The 22171-nt window shown below is 41.9% G+C and overlaps 1 protein-coding gene and 1 long non-coding RNA gene across 4 annotated transcripts in view; one reads left to right on the plus strand and one right to left on the minus strand.

Moving 5' to 3' along the window:
- LOC106027936 (uncharacterized) overlaps positions 1-4089 on the plus strand; it is a 23824-nt gene extending 19735 nt beyond the window's left edge. The window contains exon 3 of the long non-coding RNA XR_001201513.2: positions 3972-4089. This is a non-coding gene — a long non-coding RNA (uncharacterized LOC106027936). The remainder of the gene's footprint in view (positions 1-3971) is intronic.
- The window catches only part of LOC100723095 (glycine receptor subunit alpha-4), a 27951-nt gene extending 7399 nt beyond the window's left edge, over positions 1-20552 (minus strand). The window contains exons 1-8 of one of the 3 annotated variants that reach the window (XM_063246225.1): positions 20034-20549; positions 16308-16438; positions 16003-16070; positions 15185-15408; positions 14985-15067; positions 13331-13471; positions 9648-9862; positions 4580-4729 (exon numbers count right to left, since the gene is read on the minus strand). In XM_063246225.1, the coding sequence (XP_063102295.1) occupies positions 4580-4729; positions 9648-9862; positions 13331-13471; positions 14985-15067; positions 15185-15408; positions 16003-16070; positions 16308-16438; positions 20034-20104 (1083 nt within the window). In that variant the 5' untranslated portion in view covers positions 20105-20549. Of the gene's footprint in view, positions 1-4579; positions 4730-9647; positions 9863-13330; positions 13472-14984; positions 15409-16002; positions 16071-16307; positions 16439-20033 lie in introns of all 3 variants that reach the window. The other 2 variants (XM_003470973.5, XM_063246224.1) reach the window with 2 other exon arrangements.
- Between the last annotated feature and the right edge of the window lie 1619 nt (positions 20553-22171).

The following is a 22171-nucleotide window of genomic DNA, read 5'->3' on the forward strand; positions in this document are numbered from 1 at the left end:
CAATAAATACATTTATTATGTGTTGCAAAAATATACTAATAAAATTTTTAAAGATACAAACATGCCTAATTTTATCCCCCTCTATAGGACATAGTTAAAATATGATTTCAAAGATGGTTACAATTTTTGAGTTACTGAAGATTTTGAACAGAACTGTTTGCAGTCTCACTGTTTGAATGTCCACTTTATATGCTTTAATTTTGTAACTTGAACAAATATTTCTAAGATGACAATATGTAATCCATTAACTAGTGATTTCCTACTGTTTATTTTTTTCTGAAATTCTGTATAACTTGTACCCTTTTTCTGCTTTTTTTTTTCTTTTTCTCCTTAAATAATTTTTTAAAAAAGCTTATGCTAATATTTTAATTCAAATAAAATATCCCCCTGTAACATGTCCTGGTTTACCCAGAATCAAGGAACTTTTTGAGTCTTTCAGTGCTGAAACTGGTGAATTCCAAAACAAACCAGTTAGTTACCCTAACTTAGATAGTTACTATAAAGGATGACAACAAAATATATGTATATTGTATGAATATGACATTTTTAAACTGTGTATCTTAGGATGTTTATATTGAGGCTTTTGTAGCTATGGTAGCACATTGAAAAGTAGCTTCATAGATTAGGTATTGGCATGGTACATCCTTGAAAAATTTGATTAATATATCACCAGAAGTTGACCTATCATAAAGATTGCCTGGTAATGGGTACCAGGGACAGGCAAACTCAGGACAGAATTTCACCAGCAGATTCTATCCCTCTTTCTTGTTTGTGGACTTACAATACAAACTTGAACACTGGTCTAATTCACTGCTGTCTCTGCAGTGCCTAGCACTGTACCTAGAACCTGACAGGTGTTCAGTAGATAGTATCTGTTGAATGAGTGAATGAATTAATGAATCATGAGCTTCTGAATATAGGAAAAGGAATGGCTTTTTGGTTTTGTGAAGCCAGCATCCTCTTGGGGGTCTCAAACAGAAGAGTGTCTTCAGAAGAGAATTTCACTGAATTACAAACCACTTGGTAGGAAAACAGAATTACTCCTTCACCCACTCTGCACTATGTTATGACACCCTTTGGCCTCTAGAAAGGGAGCGACACTTTTGGTACAGAAAAGAATCTATGTTTGCTCACCAGATGGCTTTGCTGCCATATCTTTGATTTGTTAATAGTTTTTGTACAGAGAATTGTATGCATCCAGGTGAGGCAATTAATTATTGTGGTTGTACCTTTGAACCTGAGTTGTTGTAGTAGTTGGACAAATTTAGCCCTTTGCTTAAAGTTATTCTCATAGCTTCTTGTACCAAAGGGCTTCATTTTTACACAGTTCCTACGGAGAGGTTTTCTGGGCCCATTATAGAGATAAAGAAACAGAGGCAAGCAAAATATCTTCCAAGGAATCCCTCTTGCTTTTCAGTTTAGCTTCTCTCAGCTTATTTGTTTCCTATTGTTCACCTGTCCTCTGGAACAGAATATACAGTACATATTTGAAAAAAAAAAAACTCTGAAAGGGAAAGTTGAATTTTATTGCTATGTCTATTTCTATAGATCCAATTATTTCCCCGTTTCTCCCCTCACAGTAAATCTGAAGGGAATGATTTGGAAACATTTCCTGGGCTAGAAAAAGCTGTTTCAAACAGGAGAGAAAATATAGCCAATAGAGTAAGCTACTGCTCTAGGCTCTTTCATTTTAGTAGCAGTCTCTTGTACTTGGGAGAGCAAAGGTGAGTCACCTGAAACTCAAGGGTGGGGGATACTGGATTTCAGTGTCACCTATATAGACCAAATTCTGTGTTCTTTTGTATGTAGGTGTGTGTTTGTGTGTGTGTGTGTGTGTGTGTGTGTGTAGGTATGTAAGTTAAAAAGTCACAACTGAGCCTTAAATGCAACTTTGTAACTTCCAGAGCTAGGAAATATAGCTTTATTTTTTTTCTATGTATAGAGGAGGAAAACTGAAAAGCTGGGAGGGAAATATATTCCAAAACCAAACTAGAGAGAAGTCATAACAGGGAGTGAGGTGTGGAGATGGGAAAGAGTAACACATGTATAAGTGAGAGTAGCAGGAAGAAAACAGTAGAAATGAGAGAAAGAGCTAGGTGAAAGATAGAGAAAGGTGAGTAGGATTCTGGGACCAAGCCACCAAGAATATGTGACAATATTTTGAAATTTTTCCTAGTTTTCAGGTTTTTTTCCTCTTGATAACAACAAGGTTTTCTCTTGGTCCAGTCTGATAGAGAGCCCTTACCAATCAGTCAAAGTTGGTAAGCTGCATTACATGGCTGCTATGTTTTGAGACTAATGTTAAGACCCTGCTGAAGTGGTACAAAAGAGAGCTTTACTCTGTGAATTTTATAGACTAGCTGGGAAGAAAAAACATAAGCACATAGACAAAAAATGCGAACATTTTAAACAGTGACATGGAAGGAGGCCACCATGTAATATAAAGAAGGGTGGTTGAGGAGAGGTTACAGAAGAAAAAGATTAAACCTGGGCCTGATTGAGTAGCTAGCTGACTCCTATCTTGCTCTTAGCTAAGGGTTCCCTGAAAATTGGCCGACCCCCATGCCATGGGCTCCTCTCAGACTGACGATTTCTGCTTCTCTAGCTAGAACACTGAGAGAGAGAGGTTCAGGTAATAGATGAACTACATATTAACTTATTTAGTCTCCTTGGTGCCTCTGGGATTCTTGTTGCAGTTTCACTGGGATGGCAGCATGTTTGAGGAGACTGGACAGGGAATATCATTAATGGCAGAGGTTTGATTTTCAGGTTTTATTCACATTAATAATGAGCTTCAATCCATTTTCATGTAGCCCAAAGTCCTAAGCAAGGCTCGGGCTGCTGTTTTGATTTTGTAATAATTGAGCACTGGTTATGATGGGCTCCGTTATGAGCTCAGGATCAACCTATGTCTGAGCAGGAGATGACAGGCTATAGGCAGTTGAGGGTTGGGTGAGTGTAGGGAAGGAGGTGGCATTAGTGTCACCCTGGAGCAGCTCTAAAGTCTTTTGTTGGTGGGACATCCATATAGGCAGTTGAAGCGAAAAAGGATCTTGGACAGGTTTGCAGCCTGCTCTTCTTTTCTAAGGTAGGCATTGAGAAGGCACTAAGATCAAAATCCCTATAATGACAAGGTTTTTCTAATTGCAGGCATATTTTATTCAACTAAAATAAAAGTTGGGTTAGCTTAGAAAAGAGAGAAGCCTCTTTTCTTTTCCACTGCCAATTTCCTCTGTATACTTTCCCCAACTCTCAATGTAGGATAAGAAAACCTTTCAGATCTCTTAAGGAATGATTATTCATTTTTTAATACTTAAGAAGATGCAGTTGGAGATAAATCCACTAGAGGGCTTGCCACCTAGGGCCCAACTAGACTAAAACAAAGCAAGAGTTGATGAATTCCGATAAATGTCTACATGAGACAGCAGCCTTACTCTCTGCAGAAGGACCTTAAAAGGAACATGAAACCATGCAGATAAAACGGTAGTTGAGGTGGAAGGTGGAGTTTTAGGGAAAAGAAGAATCCATGTCCTGATGTGGCTCACACAGGATACAGCCAGGATTTTTTTCCCCTGTGATACCAGGGATCTAATCCTGGACCTATGTGTATGCCAGGCAAGTGCTCTGCCATTGAACTACATCCCAGCCCCTAGAAGCAGGATTTTAACAATGGCTTTTCTATCCCCCAGAGTTCATTATGTGCTTCCCCTTTGATTTTAAAGCCTCTGGATTAGGAAGAAAACATAGAGTCAGAGCTCAAGACAGATCAGAACTGCATCTCTGAAGAGTAAGCAACTAGTATTTAGCTCAGTAAAGACTTTCTGCTTAGCTTATACTTGGAGGCTTGCTTCTGCGAGGGTAGCACAGGCAGCTCTGTTGTCATGACAACTTACCTAACACCTTTGCCTAGGCAACTGAGAGTAAACTGGGTCTGTTGTCATGATAATATACTTCCTCTTATATTTCCCCAGGTGGTCACTCTATTGCAGAAGAAGTGGGGTTATCCAACAAGAGTGAGGGAGAACAACAGCTTAACCAAAACAACTCTGATATTCCCAATGGAGATCAAGAAATCCAACAACCAGAAGAGGCAAGTAGAAGTCTTTTGATTCTATCTTATGGGGATCCTCTTATAATATTTCCCTAGAAAGGCACCCAAGTGTCTGATTTGAATTCTTAATCACACATTAGTGTAGGACAAATTAAGGTACCTTCCTTCTGTGTGTGGAAACACCAAAATGCAGCAATTACTACTTATTGAAGCAATGTCATATGAATGATCATGATAATGTTCTAATACTGAGTAACATATTTTCAGTGCCTACTATGTGTCATACACTGGACCTACACTCTTTACCACTCTACTACCCCACCCATAGAGGCTAATGTCCCATTGGAGAGATGAGGAAATAGAGCTAAAGAGGTTAAACTACTTAGTTAACTGTGACCAGCCTAGAACTATAATTTGAGGTTCCTTAAAGTCCTTGCACCCTTGGCTTGGGTCCTGGTTTGTGGGAGAATTAGTAGGGAATAAGTAGCCCAAAGAAAAAAGGAAGCTTCCCCACCCTGTTAGACTCACTATGCGTTGGCGCCTCTGCCTTCTTCGAAGTCGCATGAATTCCTTATGCTGACGTGAGACAAAATTGACAGCAGCATACTCCAGCAGAGCAGCGAACACGAAGAGCAGACACACAGCCATCCAGATGTCGATTGCCTTCACATAGGACACCTGCAACACCCATCAACAGTGCAGTCAGCCTTCTTGGAGTCCTTGCATGGCCAGTCGAGTGGATATCCAGCCCATGTCAATTGCCTGCTATTATTCAGTTTTATCCTGAATATTTCCTCATTTTTTTTTTTCTTTTTCCTTCTTATCGGTAGCGGGGATCGAACTCATGACTGCCTGCTTGCAAGGCAGGAACTTATGCTGCTGAGCTAAATCTCCAGCCCCTATTTCCTCATTTTTAAAGAAGCTTTCCATGATTTGTCTCATTATCTGAAAGCTAATGTCATAAAGATCTGGCTACCCATCATCCTTCAACTCTCTGCACGCTCTCCCTTCCACTTCTATCTGCCGTTCCTCCCTACAGTTCCTCTCCTTTCTTCCTTTATTCTTCTTGCATTTCTCCTTCTGCTTCTTATTCTTACTATTCTTTTTAACCTCGTCTTCTTCTGATACTTTTCTTTCAATAAATAGCAATGATCATAACGTTGCTTTGTTTGTTTTCTGTTACTCCCTCAGGTCTTCACAGTCATCGTAGCAATTAGATAGGGTTCATGGTTCCCACTGAGACACATGAAGATACTCAGGGCTCAAAGAGAAAGAATTGTATTAGATTACCACATAAGAAGGTGGCAGTAGGACTTGGAGGTTCTGAGTTCTCAGTTCAATGCCTTTGTCATTTATGTAGACTACAGCCTCACTGACAGAGTAGGAGCTCCTTCCTTTTCTTTTTCCACCTCTGTTCTTCCCTTGACCCTGTGACTTTTCTTGCTGTTCTTTGCAAGAGTACCAGTTAAGTTATAGAACTCAGCAGTAAGCTGGATATCACCTCTCCCCTCTATTCTCTAGAGGGGAGAATAGATCATAATCCTGAAGGAATACCACCTAAGAAGTATCAGGATACTCACTAGTTGCAAGGCACTCTTGACGTCCACATTATCTAGTCCGTAGTACTCTCCTCTCATTACCTGCTTTTGCAGCTATTAAGTAGTTTTTTCCCGCACTTTCCTTGTGAAAGTTGAACAGTAACCTTTCTTGGAACAGGGTTGCAGATAGATTGGTCAGGAAGATAGATTGGTCAAGAAGAAGGGACAAAGCTCAGATTTATGAGAGTCTTTCCTTCCTTATTGACTCCCTGCATAACTTTGAGCTTACTATATAAGGTTCCCTAGCAGGAGTAGGATGCATACATGAAGCATGACTTTTTTTCGTAGCTTCGGCTATGCTGGGCAGGGTTGGAGGTGGTGTTGCTGATCCTAGGTAAGGAGAAAGTTTCACTGGATAAATATTCTTAGTCTTTTTTTTTTCTTGGTACTGTAATACCAACCTAGGGCCTCACATATGCTTGGTAAGCAGTATACTACTGAGCTATACCACCCCCCACCTTAGTGGTTCATAACAAGGAAAAACTTTGTCCTACTCCATTTGGCAATATTTTGAGACATTTTTGACCATACAATTTTGGGGTAGTCGAATCTACTGGCATTTAATACATACATATAAAACAGGGATGCTGCTAAACGTCCTACGGTGCATAACCCCTCCCTCCAACACAGACAGAGACACACACACACACACATATGCATGCACATGCACAGATTATCCACATAATTTGTGATACATAGAGTGCCAAGACTGAGAAATCTTACTCTACTCCTTTTCGAGCAATTCCATTAAAAGCATAATAGTGGGTTGGTTGGGAGCTTTGATTAGACATTCCCTGGTGTCTCTACTTTGCCACCTGCTAAGACAGCATCCTATTTTATGCTCAATTTCCCAGTCCCACTGTGCCCCCAAGGATGTCAAACAATGCAGTGAAGATCAATGAGTTAATGACAAGAGAATCGTAATGGGCTTTGGACCATCAATGGAAAGGATACCTTAAATACCAGGAAGAAAGCCTTGTTAATAATTAATATGTCAGTAATACATTAAAAATATCTCCAGAATCCATCTACTCACTATCCTACTTCATTTAAAGGACTGCAACAGTTTTTTTAAATGGTTTCCCAGCATCTATTCTTGCTAACCCTAATCTGTTCTCCAAAGAGCAGCCAGAGTTTTGTTTTCAAAATGAAAGTCTGAACATATTAATTCCCTGCTTACAACCCTTCAGTTTTTCTCCATTATCCTTATTATTTAATCGATGTTCCACTTACTGTGACATCTAGCCTTGGCCTACTTCTTGCCTCATCATGCCCCTTACAATCTATGGCCCTGTTGATGATGAGCTACTTCAGCAGTTTCCCAGGAAGCCCATCTCCCTTCCCCTTTTCATCCTTTCCTTGGGTAGTTTTTACTTATCTATCAGCTTTTTCTTTAGATGCCACATTTTCTGGAAAGCCTTCGTTTCTCTGATCATCCCAGTCTGTACTGGTTGTCCTGCTATATGTATACAGGCTACCTATACCTTCCTAGTATCTACCACCTACCTGACTTTCCCTCCACTAGCCTATGAGCTCTTCCATGACAGGGACTCTATATTGCTCATTGTTCTATTGTCAATACTAAGCTAAGTGCCTGACACATAGTAAATATTCTTTGAATGAGTGAAAAGGTGCATGGTTTAGTAATTTGTTTGTCAGTACTGGATTCTACCTCTCTCTACCCTTTTTATCACTACCTATCTCAAGAATTTATAGCATCTGGAGAGAATTAGGTCTTTCCTCCATGCTGAAACTTTAGGTCTAATTCAATAGTTTCAGGTAGAAATTTCCATTTGGCCCTTACATTTTGCTTACAGTTGTGGAGATCATGGGCCTGCAAAGAGAGGGTGATCAATGCCTTTGGAGTCCCTTATAAGAGCAAAGAAGAGTGGTTTCTTGGGAACATGTGGAATGACCACCCCATTTGAGTTCTCTTATAAAGCAGGTCCTGGCACTCTCATCCTGGACAATAAAGTATTAGGAATGGAACTGATGTAACTTTCAAAATACCCTGGCTTCTTCCTGTGTCTTTCCTTGAGGTTCCTACCAAACCTGATATTGTACAAATTTGAGTGAGCAGAATCTCCTTGGCTTACTGAATCTGTGTGGAGGTGGCTAATAAGGACATTTAGTTTGGGGTACATGCCTGGGTATTTTGCTTACTGGCCAATAAGCCCACAAAAATGTCATTAAAAATCTGATGAGGAGATGTCAGTGTTACAAACAACTATCCAGCAAAGTCCATTTTTCCCAAATGAGGGAAGTAGGTGATTCCTAGAGGCACATAGATTGTGCTAACTCACAGGAGGAGAATAGAAAAGGAAGATAAATTGTTCATTATATGTCCTTGAGTTACAGAAGACTCTCCTCACATTGCAGTGGCAATAAACTGGGACAGGGTTCTTAGTGCAAAATTAGTTTTCTACCTCTAGTCTCCATTCAAGGCTGTTATCAAAACAGAGATATCACATCTCTGTCTGACCCTGCCTAAATCAGTCTTGCCTCATCAGAGCCTTGTCAATTCACCTATAAACCATATTTGCAGAAAGTGATGTGTAACTCCTTGGACACTTGATCCTCATCTGAGCTTTGTCACTGTTTTACCCTAAAGGAATTTGAAATACCCCAAATCAAAAATAACTGGGAACAATACCAGTTGCTTTAATCCCAGATGCATTACTCATGATTTTCACCTCTGATGCCTGATCATTAAAATGATATTTATTGGGGGCTGGGGATTTAGCTCAGCGGCATAAGTGCCTGCCTTGCAAGCAGGCAGTCGTGAGTTCGATCCTTGGTACCGGTAAAAAGGAAAAAGACAAAAAAAAAAAAAATGATATTTATTGAGTGGTTATTATGTACCGAATATTGTCCTGTGCATTTTATATTGTATATTTTTCATTATTACCCTATGATTGAGGGAGCATTCTTATTCCCACGCTATAGGCAAGGAAATTGAGATGTTAAGGAATTTACTTAGGGTCACAATATGAGGCCAGCATTTAAACCCAAATATGTCTGACTTATTTTTCTACATTTAACCACTGCTTCCCTCATATAGAAAATTCATAAATTCATCATGGATATTGCAGACTACCTCTTGCTTAAGTTCCTAGTAAGAAGTCTTATTTAGGGACAAGAAACAAAAGATGGAGACCTGGTTCCAAACAAATCAGAGCAAGAGAAAACATGTCCACTGTGAGATTCACAAGAAACTAATTGCTTTGCTTCTCATTATTCCTCTATAAATAAGTACAGTATCTGGTACATAGTACATACTCAATAAATATTTGTTGAATGAAATTATTAGTCTCACTCCCTGATTTCCTCCAATCCTTGCTGACTCTAAGGACTTTGAAGTAACCTCCAAATTCCCCACATGACCTGAGGCTGGGAGAACTGTTACTAGTCTCATCAGCACAAATCTTTCTGCATAATCAAAACATTGCAGTGTCCAGATGATCAGAGTCTACTTTCTTTAATTGCTATTTGCTACCTCAAAATTTTTGCATCCCCAAAGAATAGATACTATATCTAGAGTGCTTTGCAATAGTATCTTATTTCTGACATAGCAAGAGGACAGAAGTTGGCTCAAAATCCTGACATTTCTTTGGTTATTTCTGGTGGAACATGGCTTTGAGAAGGTCATTTTACCTCTCTGGACTGTATTCTAAACTGTGCATGAGGGAATATGACTTTCTACTTGATAAGGGCCTTTTCATTTTGGAGATGCTAGCATTTCCTACAGACTGTCAAGTAAGTAAGGCATGGCCTCTACTTATTCCCTAGCCAGATAGCATCCCTAACCTTCGCTTCCACATTGTTGGCAATGTTCTTAGCAGTACGTTGTTGGAGAAGAGGAAATGTCACACACCTGCTCTTGCTCAGTGTCTCTTCTCAACTGTAAATCTAAATCAAATGGTGAGCAAGAAGGAGCATGGGATGAGAGGGAAATTGGGAGCTCAGTGGCAAACAGGTTCCCTTGTATGTCTCTTCACCTTTGGTAAAGAGGCCCGGGAGCCAGAGCTCTGGGTTGTCATGGTGAGCACGGTGGTGATGCCAAGGCCTACACGGGCAGGGGCAGCATCCATGTTGATCCAGAAGGAGACCCAGGACAGGATAACGATGAGTAGGCTAGGGATGTACATCTGAATCAGATAGTAGCCCATCTGCCGTTCCAGATGAAACTTTACCTCGATGCATGTGAATTTCCCTGCAAAGAAAGAGGTGAAGTATGAGGCCTCAGGCCCTCACTTGGCAGCTGAACCTAAGGGGAAGGAGCAGAGCAGCTCTATCTCTGTTGGATGACCTTTGGGCACTTCATTGAGGCTAATAAAAATGTCTTTCAAAATGACCCCAAGTAGTGGAATGTATGTAGTAAGAAAGCTCTCAGGGAAGCCTTAAAGGACTTTCTCTTTTCTTCTGGCAGTTTAGCTTTCAGTAGAAGGTCTATAAGTGATAGCACAGCAAAAAGATAAAGAGCAAGAGGTCTCCAGAGTAAGACTGTCTGAATCTGAATCCTAGCCTTTCATTTATTAGCTGTGTGACACTGAGCAAAACACCCAAGCCTTTTGAATTTCAGTTTCCTTGCCTGTAAAACAGTAATAGCAATATCAACTCCATCACCCAGATCTTGAAAAAATTGAAGGAGACAATAAATTTGAGGTATTGAATACATAGGTAGCTGTTAATATTTTATATTGTTATTAGTGGTAAAATCAGACTCCACTCAGATTTTAGCAGCCTTGCTTGCTCTTACTAGTACCCCAGAAGTTCTCTAACAACAGCGTTGTGGTAAACATTGCTGTGTCTTAAACAAGTGAGCAGAGTCACATAGAAAACCTCTGCAAACAACACTCAACAGAGATCAGCTCTGGACCGTGAGCAGTGGGTTCCTATAGAGCATTAGGAAGCAGCATTCTAATCCATCAATAAAAAGTGCATGGGGCCATGCATGAATGCCCTGCCTCCTCTGCCAGCAGTCTTCACTTTTCTATGCTTCCCATGGCTCTAAGCCTAAGAAAACAGTAGTGCACAGCTCCCCTCAGAAGCAGAGGCATAATAAAAGAGAGAATATATGTAGTCATCTCTTAGTATCTGTGAGGGGTTTGTTGCAGGACCTTTCTGCAAATACCAAAATCTGGATGGTCAAGTCTCTTAAAATGGGGATAGTATTTGCATATAACTTATGTACATCCTCTTGTATACTTTAAATACTCTCTATGTTATAATACCTAACAAAAATATTAATGCTGTGTGTAAATACTTGTTATAGTATATTGTTGATGGAATAATTGCAGCCGGGTGGTGTGGCACATGCCTATAATGCCAGCACATGGGAGGCTGAAGCAGGGAGGCTGAGGCAGCTGTAAATGATAGTGAGACCCCCTGTCCCAAACAAACAAACAAACAATAAACAAAAAATAATTACAAGAGGAAAAGTCTGCTTATATTCAGCACAGGTACAATTATTTTCATGAATAGATTTGTTCTATAGTTAATTAATTCTTTGGATGCAGAACTTGTGGACATTGAGAGTTGACTGTGTGTTGTTATTTTTATTTTTGTCTCGGTTTACCCTTATTAGGGCTACCAAATTCCTCAAGGCCAGTGATTTTATCAATACCTGATTAAGGTTCTGACATGCTATATGACACTATTACCTTCTAGTGTTCCAAGTATACCCCACCTCATACCACCACACGCTTCTCACTATGGCCTGCTTTTACTAAGTATGCATATTATCTTTTTCCTCCTTCTTTTCTTCTCTTCCTTTCTTTCTTCCTTCCTCCCTCCCTCCATGCCTTCGTCCCTTTTTTTGAAGCTTTAGTTTTAGTTACAAAATTAACCCTTGCATAGTATAGAAAAAAACGAAATAAGGAATAATATCATAAACTTACATTTATCAAATCTCTATTAAGTGCCCTGACCTTATATACTTTATCTCATTTAATCCTATAGCAACTCTTTGGGCAGATAATGTCATGATCTCCTATTTCAAAGATAAGAGTATTAAAGCATGAAGAGATTAAGGATTAAGCTATGTTTCTCAAGGGCCCACAACTAGTAAACAGTGCAGCCAGAATCCAAACGAGTTTATTTGACTCCAAAGTTCTTGCTCTTATCCCTTGTATCACATAACTTTAGAAATATTTAGTGATAGTATTTCCCTTCCAGGATTTTTTTAAGCAGTGACAAAGTTTATTTGAAAAAGTGGAAACGAAGAATGAGGGAGAAACTAGCTCTGTAGAATATGCTTGTGTCTAGTAAATGAGGATAAATCAGGTAAAGTACGCCCCCAAGGATTTTTAAATGCACATTTATTTGGTTTATTCTTCCATCATAATATAATCATTCTGTGTTACAACTTTGAACCTTACCTTTTTTCATTCGTTTTTACCCATGTGGATCTGTGTGCCTTCCTAGCATCCTTTTTTAAAATCTGCACACTATTACACCAAGGAAGAATACTATCTAATTTACTTAACCTCCACCCTACTGGTAGATGTTTGAAATAATTTTAAGTTTGGTAATGTAAATAGTGACCCAGCAGCCCTCGAGGTCTAAAGTCAATGTGATAGTTTGGAATATTTAATGTACTTATTATACATTCTGAGGAGCTGGTAGATACGAGAAAATAGAAGGGTAAATGAAGCTTTTAGACTAAAGTCTCTTCCAGAACTATGTCTCCTAGACCACCTACATCAGAACTATCAGGATGTCTGTTAACATCCAAATTTATGGGCATTACTCCTGGCATGTGTACTTGTACTTTCTGAGAGGTAGAATTGACAGTTTTAACAGACTCGCTAGGGGGATATATTGCATACCAAAGTTTGAAAACCACTGACTGACCTATATCCAAATTGTCAATTTTATTTCCGTAAGGCTATTCCAATTTCTATCCCCAGCTGCATTTTCTAAATGCAACAAACTGTCCTTCTGCCCCACTCCCCGTACCCCTTACACCCCCACATGCACATGTGCATAAGAAGAACCCAAAGTATATCAGCACCCCATAGGAGAGACTCAGGCTCTCTCTCTCTTTAGGCTGTGTCTGTCTTAGGCTCCCACCTCCTCACATTCAAATTGTTTGGGGTAACAACTCTTAGGGAAGCTGCAGAGGGCAGGTGCTCATGGTAAAAAAGCAGCCTTGCTCAACTTGCTAGCCAAGTTTCAGGTTGGGAAAACAAGCAGTTTAGGAGAGTTGGACATTGGTAGCAGTGCAAGGTAAGCTGGCTATTGCCTTCAGGCCTGCTCCTTCCCAGTTCAGCACAGCCATTTACTACTCTTAGAAGTGAATTTCTCATCTCACAAACAAATTTGGCCCTAGGAAGTGTAGAACTTCTGCCACTCATTGTGCAGGACTATTTTCTCTGCAGAATGTGAAAGGGACAAAACCATAGGCTGTGGAGTTGGATCTACAATTAAATTCCAAATTTGCCAGATATTAGCTATATGACTTGGACAACTGACTTAACCTCTTGGAATCTCGATCCTGTCTTTCTAAAAAGTGGTGGTGATGATCACTATTGCCATAAGTTATGAGATAAAGTGTACGAAGTATGTAGCATCATATCCTGCCTAGGTTAGGACTAATAGAGAATAGCTGCCTTGTTTCTTTGCCTCTTATCTGGAGGCCCTTCCGTGCCTCAAAGCCAGTAAAGAGCTTGGTTCTTACCTGTGTTGTAGTTCTTGGTACAATAGCCTAGATCCTTTTCATCCCGCAAAATAAACTGGGGCAGAGTCAGCCCCTCAGCTACTTGGACAGCTGGAGCATCTTCCAGCCACTCAAAGACGAGGTCATTCATGGTATAGCCAACTGCAAATGACAGAGATTGCAGAGAACTGCAGAGTGTGGATGTTGGGTGGCGGTAAAGGTAGAGTTAGAACTGGCAGAAGAAGACTTGATAAGGAGTAAGGCCTGGGGCTTAGGGACTGCATTCTCATCCTGAAAAGGGAAACTTCTGACGAGGGTGCTTGGTCAATTGTCTAATGAGCCTATCCTAAGAGGGATGACTCCAGACTCATTTTCTATCCAGTTTTCAGGCTTAAGACAGGTTTTAAAAAGAAATTATTCTGACAGACCTAGAAGATAGGCCAAGAGAGTTGGAAAGATGTCAAGGACCCCAGCAGGAAACATAGCTAAACCCCAATGGAGTAAGCATGTGTACTGACCACATATCTAGAGCTGAATCAGCCTCAGAGCCAGGGATTCTGTCTCTTTACCTCAGGGAAGAGAGAGCTATTTATATCCTGGCAGTCATGCATGGGACAATGCAAATACCACAGACTCCTAGCCAGTACCTTAATTTGGGATAATCCAATAGTTATTATATGAACATGTCAAGTGGCTCCAAGTTAGCTAGAAGTTTATGAAGACTCATGCTGAATGTGGAAACATTCACAGGAGAGATAGGAGCAGAATCACCATGGTTGAAGAATGCACTTTAGGGCCTTGACTCAAAGGAGCTGTATAACTATGGGTAAGTCACAGTCCCTTCTGTAAAATAATAGTAGTTCCTCTACCATTATCTCAAAGCGGTTTTGAAGGGTTATAAAGGATAGATAATGGGAACCTGAATGTGAAAGTGGTTTATGAACTTTAAGAAGATGACCACAGGACATGTTCTGTGTATCACTGTTAATATATACTAGAGCAGTCTTAAAAGCATTCTTTTATGAAGACCTTATGAATGTCTCCTGATCTTGAAGTCTCACCACATCCAGGGGATGGAGAAGGAACAAAAATAGATGATAGCCCAAGCTTGCCATCCTTTGGCTATTGTGCAATTTGGACTGTCCATATAGGTTGACCCTCTGTCACAGAGGATCCCTTGGCTGACTTCTCTCTAGGCACAGTCCTCTCCTTGGAATTGTTATTTCTTACTTCCGTATAATGTTTATCTGTGTTTGTTGGAAATTAGTGTTCAATCTTCCTGCCCTATACAACACTGTCATTTTATGGATATATTTAATGTCCTAACTCAGGGGAAGAAAGGCAAAACTACTTCAGGCACTATAAGAGAGAAAATAAACTTTGAGAAAGGAGTTCTTCAAACTATCCCTCACAGACAGCACAAGCATATTTAGTACTTCCCATGCCTCAGCCTTGTGAAACAGCCAGACTAGCAAACAGTATGGGAATAAAAGGACATACTAGGTTGTGTGTCGGGAAACCTTGGCTTTTACTCTCATCTCTGCCAATAATTGAGTGTGTGTGCTTGGATAAATCCTTCCCACTCTCAGTGACCCTTCTCCTGTCTAGAGTATCAAGGGATAGGACTAACTAGCTGTTTTTCTAGGACTTGTTCTGTGAATCTACAGACACTTACAGCTTTCCAGTTGCATTGTGCAGGTCTGGATGTCCATGGGGAAGTTCTTGAGGTCCATCGGGCAGGACAAAATAAGAGTCAATCTGGTAAGAACAGTAAGAAAAAATGACATCAGCTTACTGCACTCGGGACTTCCCACCCTTCGGCCTCCATCTGGCTTCTTCCTTTTGATAGAAACTCTGATCATCCACCAGGTGTACCTGATGCTGTAGAGCACATTGCCATTCTTGAAGATGCGCAGCAACTTGTTGTCTGTGGTCACCTCATGGAAATTGGCCCCTTTCTCATTAGCAAAGAACAGGTCTGGCTTCCAGATAGAGTCCAGCATGGAGGGATCAAGGTCTAGTGAGTCATCAGGATATTCTTGGTAGGCCAGGCGTGGGTCGTTCCACTGCTGCCTCAAGAAGACATTTACTCGGTAGTCCTGGGAAGGTGCAGAGATGGGCTCTGTCACAGAGAACGCTATTACAACTCTACATGGGTAACAGAGCAGTGAGGAGGACATACTAGAAGCCACATGTTGGAAGTAGTAATTTTCTTCTGAAAAAGGAGCCTACCATGGGCTGATATAGCAAAGATGGGAAAGGAAAAGGCATCTATTTAAGCACCAAATGTGTGACAGCTCTGATAAGTGCTTTATTGTATCTCATTTAAATCTCACATCAATATTGTGAGAATGCAGCTATCATGAATGAGTAACTGAGACTCAAATAAATCTGCATAATACAACTATTAGATGGCAGAGTCAGAATTTGACCCCAGGTTTTGCTGATTCCAAAGTCTATTCTCTGCATCAAGCTACTACACATTTGATCTCTGGTACTAAAACTAGTCTGTCTTGAGCCATGGAAGTCTGGAACTGGGGAAAAATGGTCTCTCATTCCTAACTTCAGATATCCTATGACTTTAGCTGAGACCTTGAGAGAAGAAGAGACTAGCTGGGGAGGAAATGCTTACTGTCTTATGAGCTTACCCCATTCACACTGGAGTATTAGTGGGGAAATAGAAGACCCCTTACCATGGTAGTCTCAGTGACGGAGCCAAAACTGTTGATGAAGATGTTGCAGGTCACATTCACTGGTGGGCCTATGGTAGCAAAGCACAACTCATTGGCAGGGCATTCCAGGAAGCTGGGATCCCTGAGTTTTATATGAGGGCACTGGTGGGAGAAGACAGTGCCAGCTACACAGACTCATGGGCAACAAAGAGATGTAAGAACTAGCCCTGAACCTCCAGCCTCCTTCATCAGGGCAAACTATGGGAGCAGGACTGCATAGTATGCTGCCAAAGTGTCAAGGTGTATGTGGGATGAATGTGTCTTACCTTTAAAATTGGGCCGAATCCTGGCATCATATCCAGATGTTCGCCCCATAAGCTTGTCTAGGAAATCAGAGGGTGACATGGGCTGCGAATCCTTGGTCCCAGATCTGACATCCTCCTTTGCCAAAGCCACCCTGGACAGGAGAGACAAAGAGATCTGACACCAGTTATATTTTGAATTTATCACAGACTTTCTCCTCCCCATCCACCTCTGGCTGGTCTCTGCATCAGGTAGCAGGATAAGAAAGAATGACCCTCTGGGTGCTGATGTGCAAAATGAGAACAAACAAAAGCACCATAGCTAACATGATAACTCACCAATTATCCTAGGAAAAGACTTTCACATACATTAGATCTTTTTATCACAATTTTCAGTAAAATGGAAGTGTAGACTGTTATTTCCATTTTACAGATGAAAAACTGAGATTTAAAAATGAGTGATTTGTACAAAATGTCGGAGCTAGTGAGTGACAGTGTTAGGATTTAAAGTATTGGGCCAAAGTTTCATCTAGTGTTCTCTTCCTGAAGGTGCTTTAGAAGCACCCAACAAAACAGCACTTTAAAAGTGACATTTCACTGTAGTGGTTTGTTCATGTGTCCTACACTCCTTGCCAAGGATGGAAAGGGATCAGGGACAACTTGCATCTCTGAGATTTGGTGTTAATTGGCTTCATGTGAGACTCCTTAGAATCTAGAATCCAGCTTCTGAAAAGAGAGAGGCTTGGCTCTTGGCATTTGTAGCAGAAAACTATCTGTTGAGATATGATTTAATTCTGGGCTGTGGCCACTGCAGACAGGTGAACTCAACTATATAAGGAAGCAGGTCTCTGTGGACATGCAAGAGTCTCTCAGTAGGCACATAATACTGAGAATATTAACTCCCACCTTTTCCCTGCTAACAGTTTGATTTTGAGGCAGGTGCCAGTATGATTTGGCCTGATCTGTAAGCCAGATAGATGCCTTCTTTCCTGATGAGTTTTCCTCTAAGAGTGGGAAAGCTCCTTCCATATGTCTGCTTACTAGCTTACCAGCTAACAGATAGACCAGGGACCAGGAGCTAAACAAAGCTTTGGGAGCAAGAACAGAGCTCAGGACCAAGCCCGGGCTGGACTCCTGGACTTCTTCATTCTCTTCTATCCTGCTGTTCTAACTGAGTCAAGCATGATGGCCAGCTCTGTTATTGCACTGTAGGGCTGGATAGCACAGTAACTGCTATTTTTGTGGGTCCTGGTTTCCTTTGAGTTAGTGGCTCTTTGTTTCCTAGAAAGTCTGTGGATTAAGCAGTAACTAATGGAATAATGAAAAACATCATACTAAACATTTCACATAGCTTATCTTATTTAGTTCTCACCAAGGTCCTGATTATCCCTATTATAGTTGTCCCAGTAAGATTGATTCCAGGACTCCCATATGTATACCAAAATTCATGGCTGCTCAAGTATCTTATATAAAATAGATAGTATTTGCAAATAACCTACATATATCCTCCCATGTACTGAAATCATCTCTGGATTACTTGAAACATATGCAATGTAAATGTTATACAGATACTTGTTATAGTGTATCATTTAGGGAATAATGGCAAGAAAAGTATGTAGATATTTATCATTTGTGCAATTTTGTTTTATGGTGTTGGAGACTGAATTCAGGATTTTGCACATGCTAGGTAAGTGCTCTGTCACTGAACTACACTTCCAGTCCTTTGAAAATTTTATTTTGAGACAAGATCTCACTGAGTTCCCTAGGTTGGCCTCAAACTTGCAGTCATCCTGCCTGTCTTCCAAGTAACTGGGTTATAGGCATGCATGACTGTGTTCAGTTTAGCAATGATTTTTTTTTAAAAAATGTATATTCTTGATCTGTAATTGGTTGAATCCAAAGATGTAGAATCCATAGATATGGAAAAATTGACGTATGTAGTTGAGGATCAGTGAGGTAAAATGACTTCATGATACTATAGCCAGTAAGTGGTAAAGCAAAACTTCAAACTTAGAGTTATTTACTTCAAGACTGAATCTATGTACCACAGTACATGATGCAAGCAGCCTAGGGTGACCATTCAAAGAACCAGAGTAGAGGAAGACCAATGGCAGCCTCATTCTGACCTCTTTGAGTCCTGCCTCCTTGAATTTCCTAAGCAAGAAGAAGCCCTACACTAGGCACAGAGGCCACCCCAGATCTCAGCAAGTGATGAGAGCAGGTGGCCTAAACCATCTGTGAAAATCTCAGGAAGTTGGACCAAGCAGAAGTTTGCAGTTTCAACAGAGGACGTCTATGCTAGCCAGGTGCTGCTGCTGCTGTTGGCCACCAGCCACCTGCCTGATTGGAGGTCACATGGCCTTGTGCATGGAGAAACCAGACCTCTCCACTGTCTTTAGCCTCACTCTCAGGTTACTTCTCCCACCTCTCCTAGGACTCTGAGTTAGACTGTAGGTTCAGCTGTCTTCAGCTTCTTATTGTGGCCCCCTCTTCCAGGGTACCTTGTCTGAGCACCTGTCACTGGAATCACTATGTACAGTCATTTCTTCCTCTTTCATTTCTGGAAAGTTCCAAACACTGGCAGAACATAGGAGGATCCACAGTGGATGTTATTTTTTTTATGCAAAGCCCTGGGGTTGGGTGAGGGGAAAACCCTGATTCAGTTAGGTACCTGAGCAACCTTGGACAGGTCACTTCCCCTTTTTAGTTTCCATATATACATTAAACAAGTTGGAATCAACATTCTTTAAGGACCCATCTTCCTCTAACTGCCTCCAGTCCCTAAGTCTAAGTGGAAATGGTAGCATTGGAGCTTGGACCTTGGCTCAGTATCCCCTCCAGGAGAGCCATCAAGACCTAGCTGGGTTCTCTCTTTGGTGTCTGATTTCCTGTCATACAGGAGCTGTCATTCCACTTTAAACTTCTTTTTACTGTCCTGCCTTGTATCTTTAGCTGACAGTCAGCCAGTGAACTCACAAGCAGTGCGACAGGAAGCTCCTCAGAGGCAAAAGCTCTGGGGTTCTCCTTGGATTAAGAAGAGGAGAAGGATACTGTGGTGACACTCACTTGTTTTGCCTTAAAACTTGCTCATCTGATGGCCAGCTCAGCCCAAGCTATAGTCATCTTTCTTTATCTGCTCAACCTGTCAGCCTATACTGACTCCTTCTCTAATAAGAAAAAAACAATTGGAGGACATTTATAATGAGCCCAAATCATTCCTTTACAGAAAGCCCAGGATTTTATTGCCATGTACTGCCCCTTGGGGGACAGTGAGCAACCATGTGTTCACAAGCAGAGTGATTTCAAAAGTCTAAGGCTTGGGTGACCCAGCTGCATCCTGATGTGATCTTGGGGAAAACCCATGCTATCTGACTGACAAGATGTTGTTCTCATTTTGGGGGATCTGAGCAGTATGTGGCCCAACTGGTAGGGAGGGAGAGTTGGGTCACAGGACAGATGGCCTGCATTTTCGGGCTCAGCTACCCAGCCCCTTCCCAAGGCACCCATCCCTACCCCTACACAAGCCCAGAAAACTCTCACCCACACATAAGCCTTCCCACCAGCACTGGGTCCCTGACATCTCCAGTGGAAAACTCCTGGGTCCTGATTGTAGGATAGTGTGTCCTTCCCTGCAGCCCTCCAAACTGAGTTCTTTCTGCAAACTTAGAGGAAACTGTGCCAGCTCTCCTGCCAGTCCCCTACCCCCACCAGTGTTTGCATGCACCTCCTTCTCACCCCTGCTCAGCTCACCTGAGGAGGATCTGCCCTGGCAGAGTCCAGAGGAGAAAGAAGGAGAGGGTTGCAGGAACAAGAGTTGTCATTCCACGGGGACCTTGGAGCCCTTTCTCAGTCTGACTGCCAAGGTGAGAGGGGGGATCCCTGCGGGAACGCCAAAAGTACAGTGCCTTCCTCCAACACGGGCTGCTCACAGTGAGCAAAGGGGCTGAAGTTGTGCCCTCTCTCTTCTGTCTCTTCTCCTCTGCCCTGTCTTTACCAGTCAGGGGCCAGAACTATTCCCCTGGAAATGATCCTGACACAGATAACCCTAGCGGCTCCAGCTCAGGCTCGCCTTGGGCTACAAAAGGCCTGTCGCCAGGGAGCTAGAAAAGATTCTCTTTGGGCAGCAATCACTCTCCAAACCCTGGAGAGTCTTGGAGGGAGGGAGGAGGGAGGCCAGTAATAAGATGTTTCCTTCCCTCCCACCTCCCCCTAGATGCGCCCTCCAAAAGCAGCAATTTAAAGGCACAGTCGCCAGCGGCTAGAGTGTGGTTCAGAGCCTGTCTGTGTGCCACGTGCCAGGGAGGAGCTTGGGCTGCCGCTGCTGCTTGGGGAGAGCCTGCCTGAGGTGTTCTGTCCAGCCTCCAACTCTCCAGCTGGAGGAGAGCACGTAGGCAGTCCTGCTGTCCCCCAACTAACAGCTTTCCTACTAGCCTAGAGCCAAGCTGGGGCCCAGTAGTAAAGTCCTAATGATTTTTATAAGGAAGGAAAAAGACCTCACAGGTTTGGCAGAGCCACTAGTTTTTCCTAAGCTTACAGCTTCAGGTTTAAGAGGGAAAGTAGGCAGAAGGCTGAGAGCAGACGCAGCTTTTCACTACCCTCTGGATGGAGGTACAGACATAGATGATGTAGAAGAACTTTGAATCCCTTCTCCTATGTGGTCAGCCTGCCTGTCAGTCTATCTACTTGCCTCCAAGCGCCTTCATCCTCCTAGTTGTGTATTCTTATTCCTAAATGCTTCCCTCCCTCAGTTCATCTCTGGGAAAATTGGGGCCCTTTGTAGTTCTCAAAATCCTTTTTCCTCCAAACCCTTCCCCAGTCCTGCTCCTGAGAAGAGACTGCTATCCTGAGCAGAGGGAGAACAGAGCAAGGTTGGATACAATAGTTTTTGCTGGCTTCAGAGGAATTGTGGGGTAAAAGCAACAAGGACCTAGGTGCTGCAGGCATAAATGGAGGAGAGAGGAAGCTGATGGCATCCTCCTTTGTCTTCTGCACATTTCCTTACGGCATCAAGGGGCTTTGTCAGCTCTATTTATTTTTATGTCTGACTCTTCCTCAAAGTTTCCTGTGCATCATCTAAACAGCTCTGGGACTGAGTGACTTTTCTGCCCTCTTTGTTTCTCCTCTCCTTCTCTGTGACTGCCTCTCCCATTGAAGTTTTCCTTCATTTGTCCTCAGTCTCTGTTTCTTTTCTGTGCCTCACCCTCTGAGTCTGTTTCTCTCTCTTGTCTCCATCACTTTATCTCTCTCTTTCTCTCTATCTCATTGTCTCTCTGTCTCTGTCTGTCTGTCTCTCTCTGTTTTTTTTTTCTGAGATAGCATCTCATGCTTTGTAGTCCAGGCTGTCCTTGAACTTATTAAGTAGCCCAGGCTGGCCTCAAACTCGAGGCAATCCTCCTGCCTGTCTCTGAAGTGCTGAGATTATAGGTGTGCATCATGCCTGGCTGTTTTCTCTTTAGCTCGTCTATATCTACTGTGTGTCCCACTGTCTTCTAAATTATGGCAGTGAGAAGCCAAATGGTTTTCAGTTCTTCAGTGTCATTCTCCCACAAGCTGTCCTGAATTTGAGTGTATACTGGGGAACAGGGGAGAGGTGAGTGCCACTTTTCATGAATTAGTCCTAAGGTGACTGGGACGTCCCCAACCTTGCAAGAGGGGTTTGTGAGGATTGAAAGCTCTTATCTGGAAGCCCACTCACTATATAGAAAGATTAGTAAGGAGGTATCAACATGTGAAATTTGTGCAGCATGTCCTTTTTGGCTGAGTTATCAAGGAAGAGGAATTTTCAAATCATAGTGAAAAAGAAAGAAGAGAATTTTCATCGATACTTACTGAAGTATTCTTTTTTTTTCTTTCATCTGGTACTGGGGATTGAACTCACAGTCTCATGC

This window comes from Cavia porcellus, unplaced genomic scaffold (genome assembly GCF_034190915.1).
Source record: "Cavia porcellus strain 051 isolate PalLab524CR breed Dunkin Hartley unplaced genomic scaffold, mCavPor4.1 scaffold_3, whole genome shotgun sequence".
In the NCBI taxonomy this organism is placed as follows: domain Eukaryota; kingdom Metazoa; phylum Chordata; class Mammalia; order Rodentia; family Caviidae; genus Cavia; species Cavia porcellus.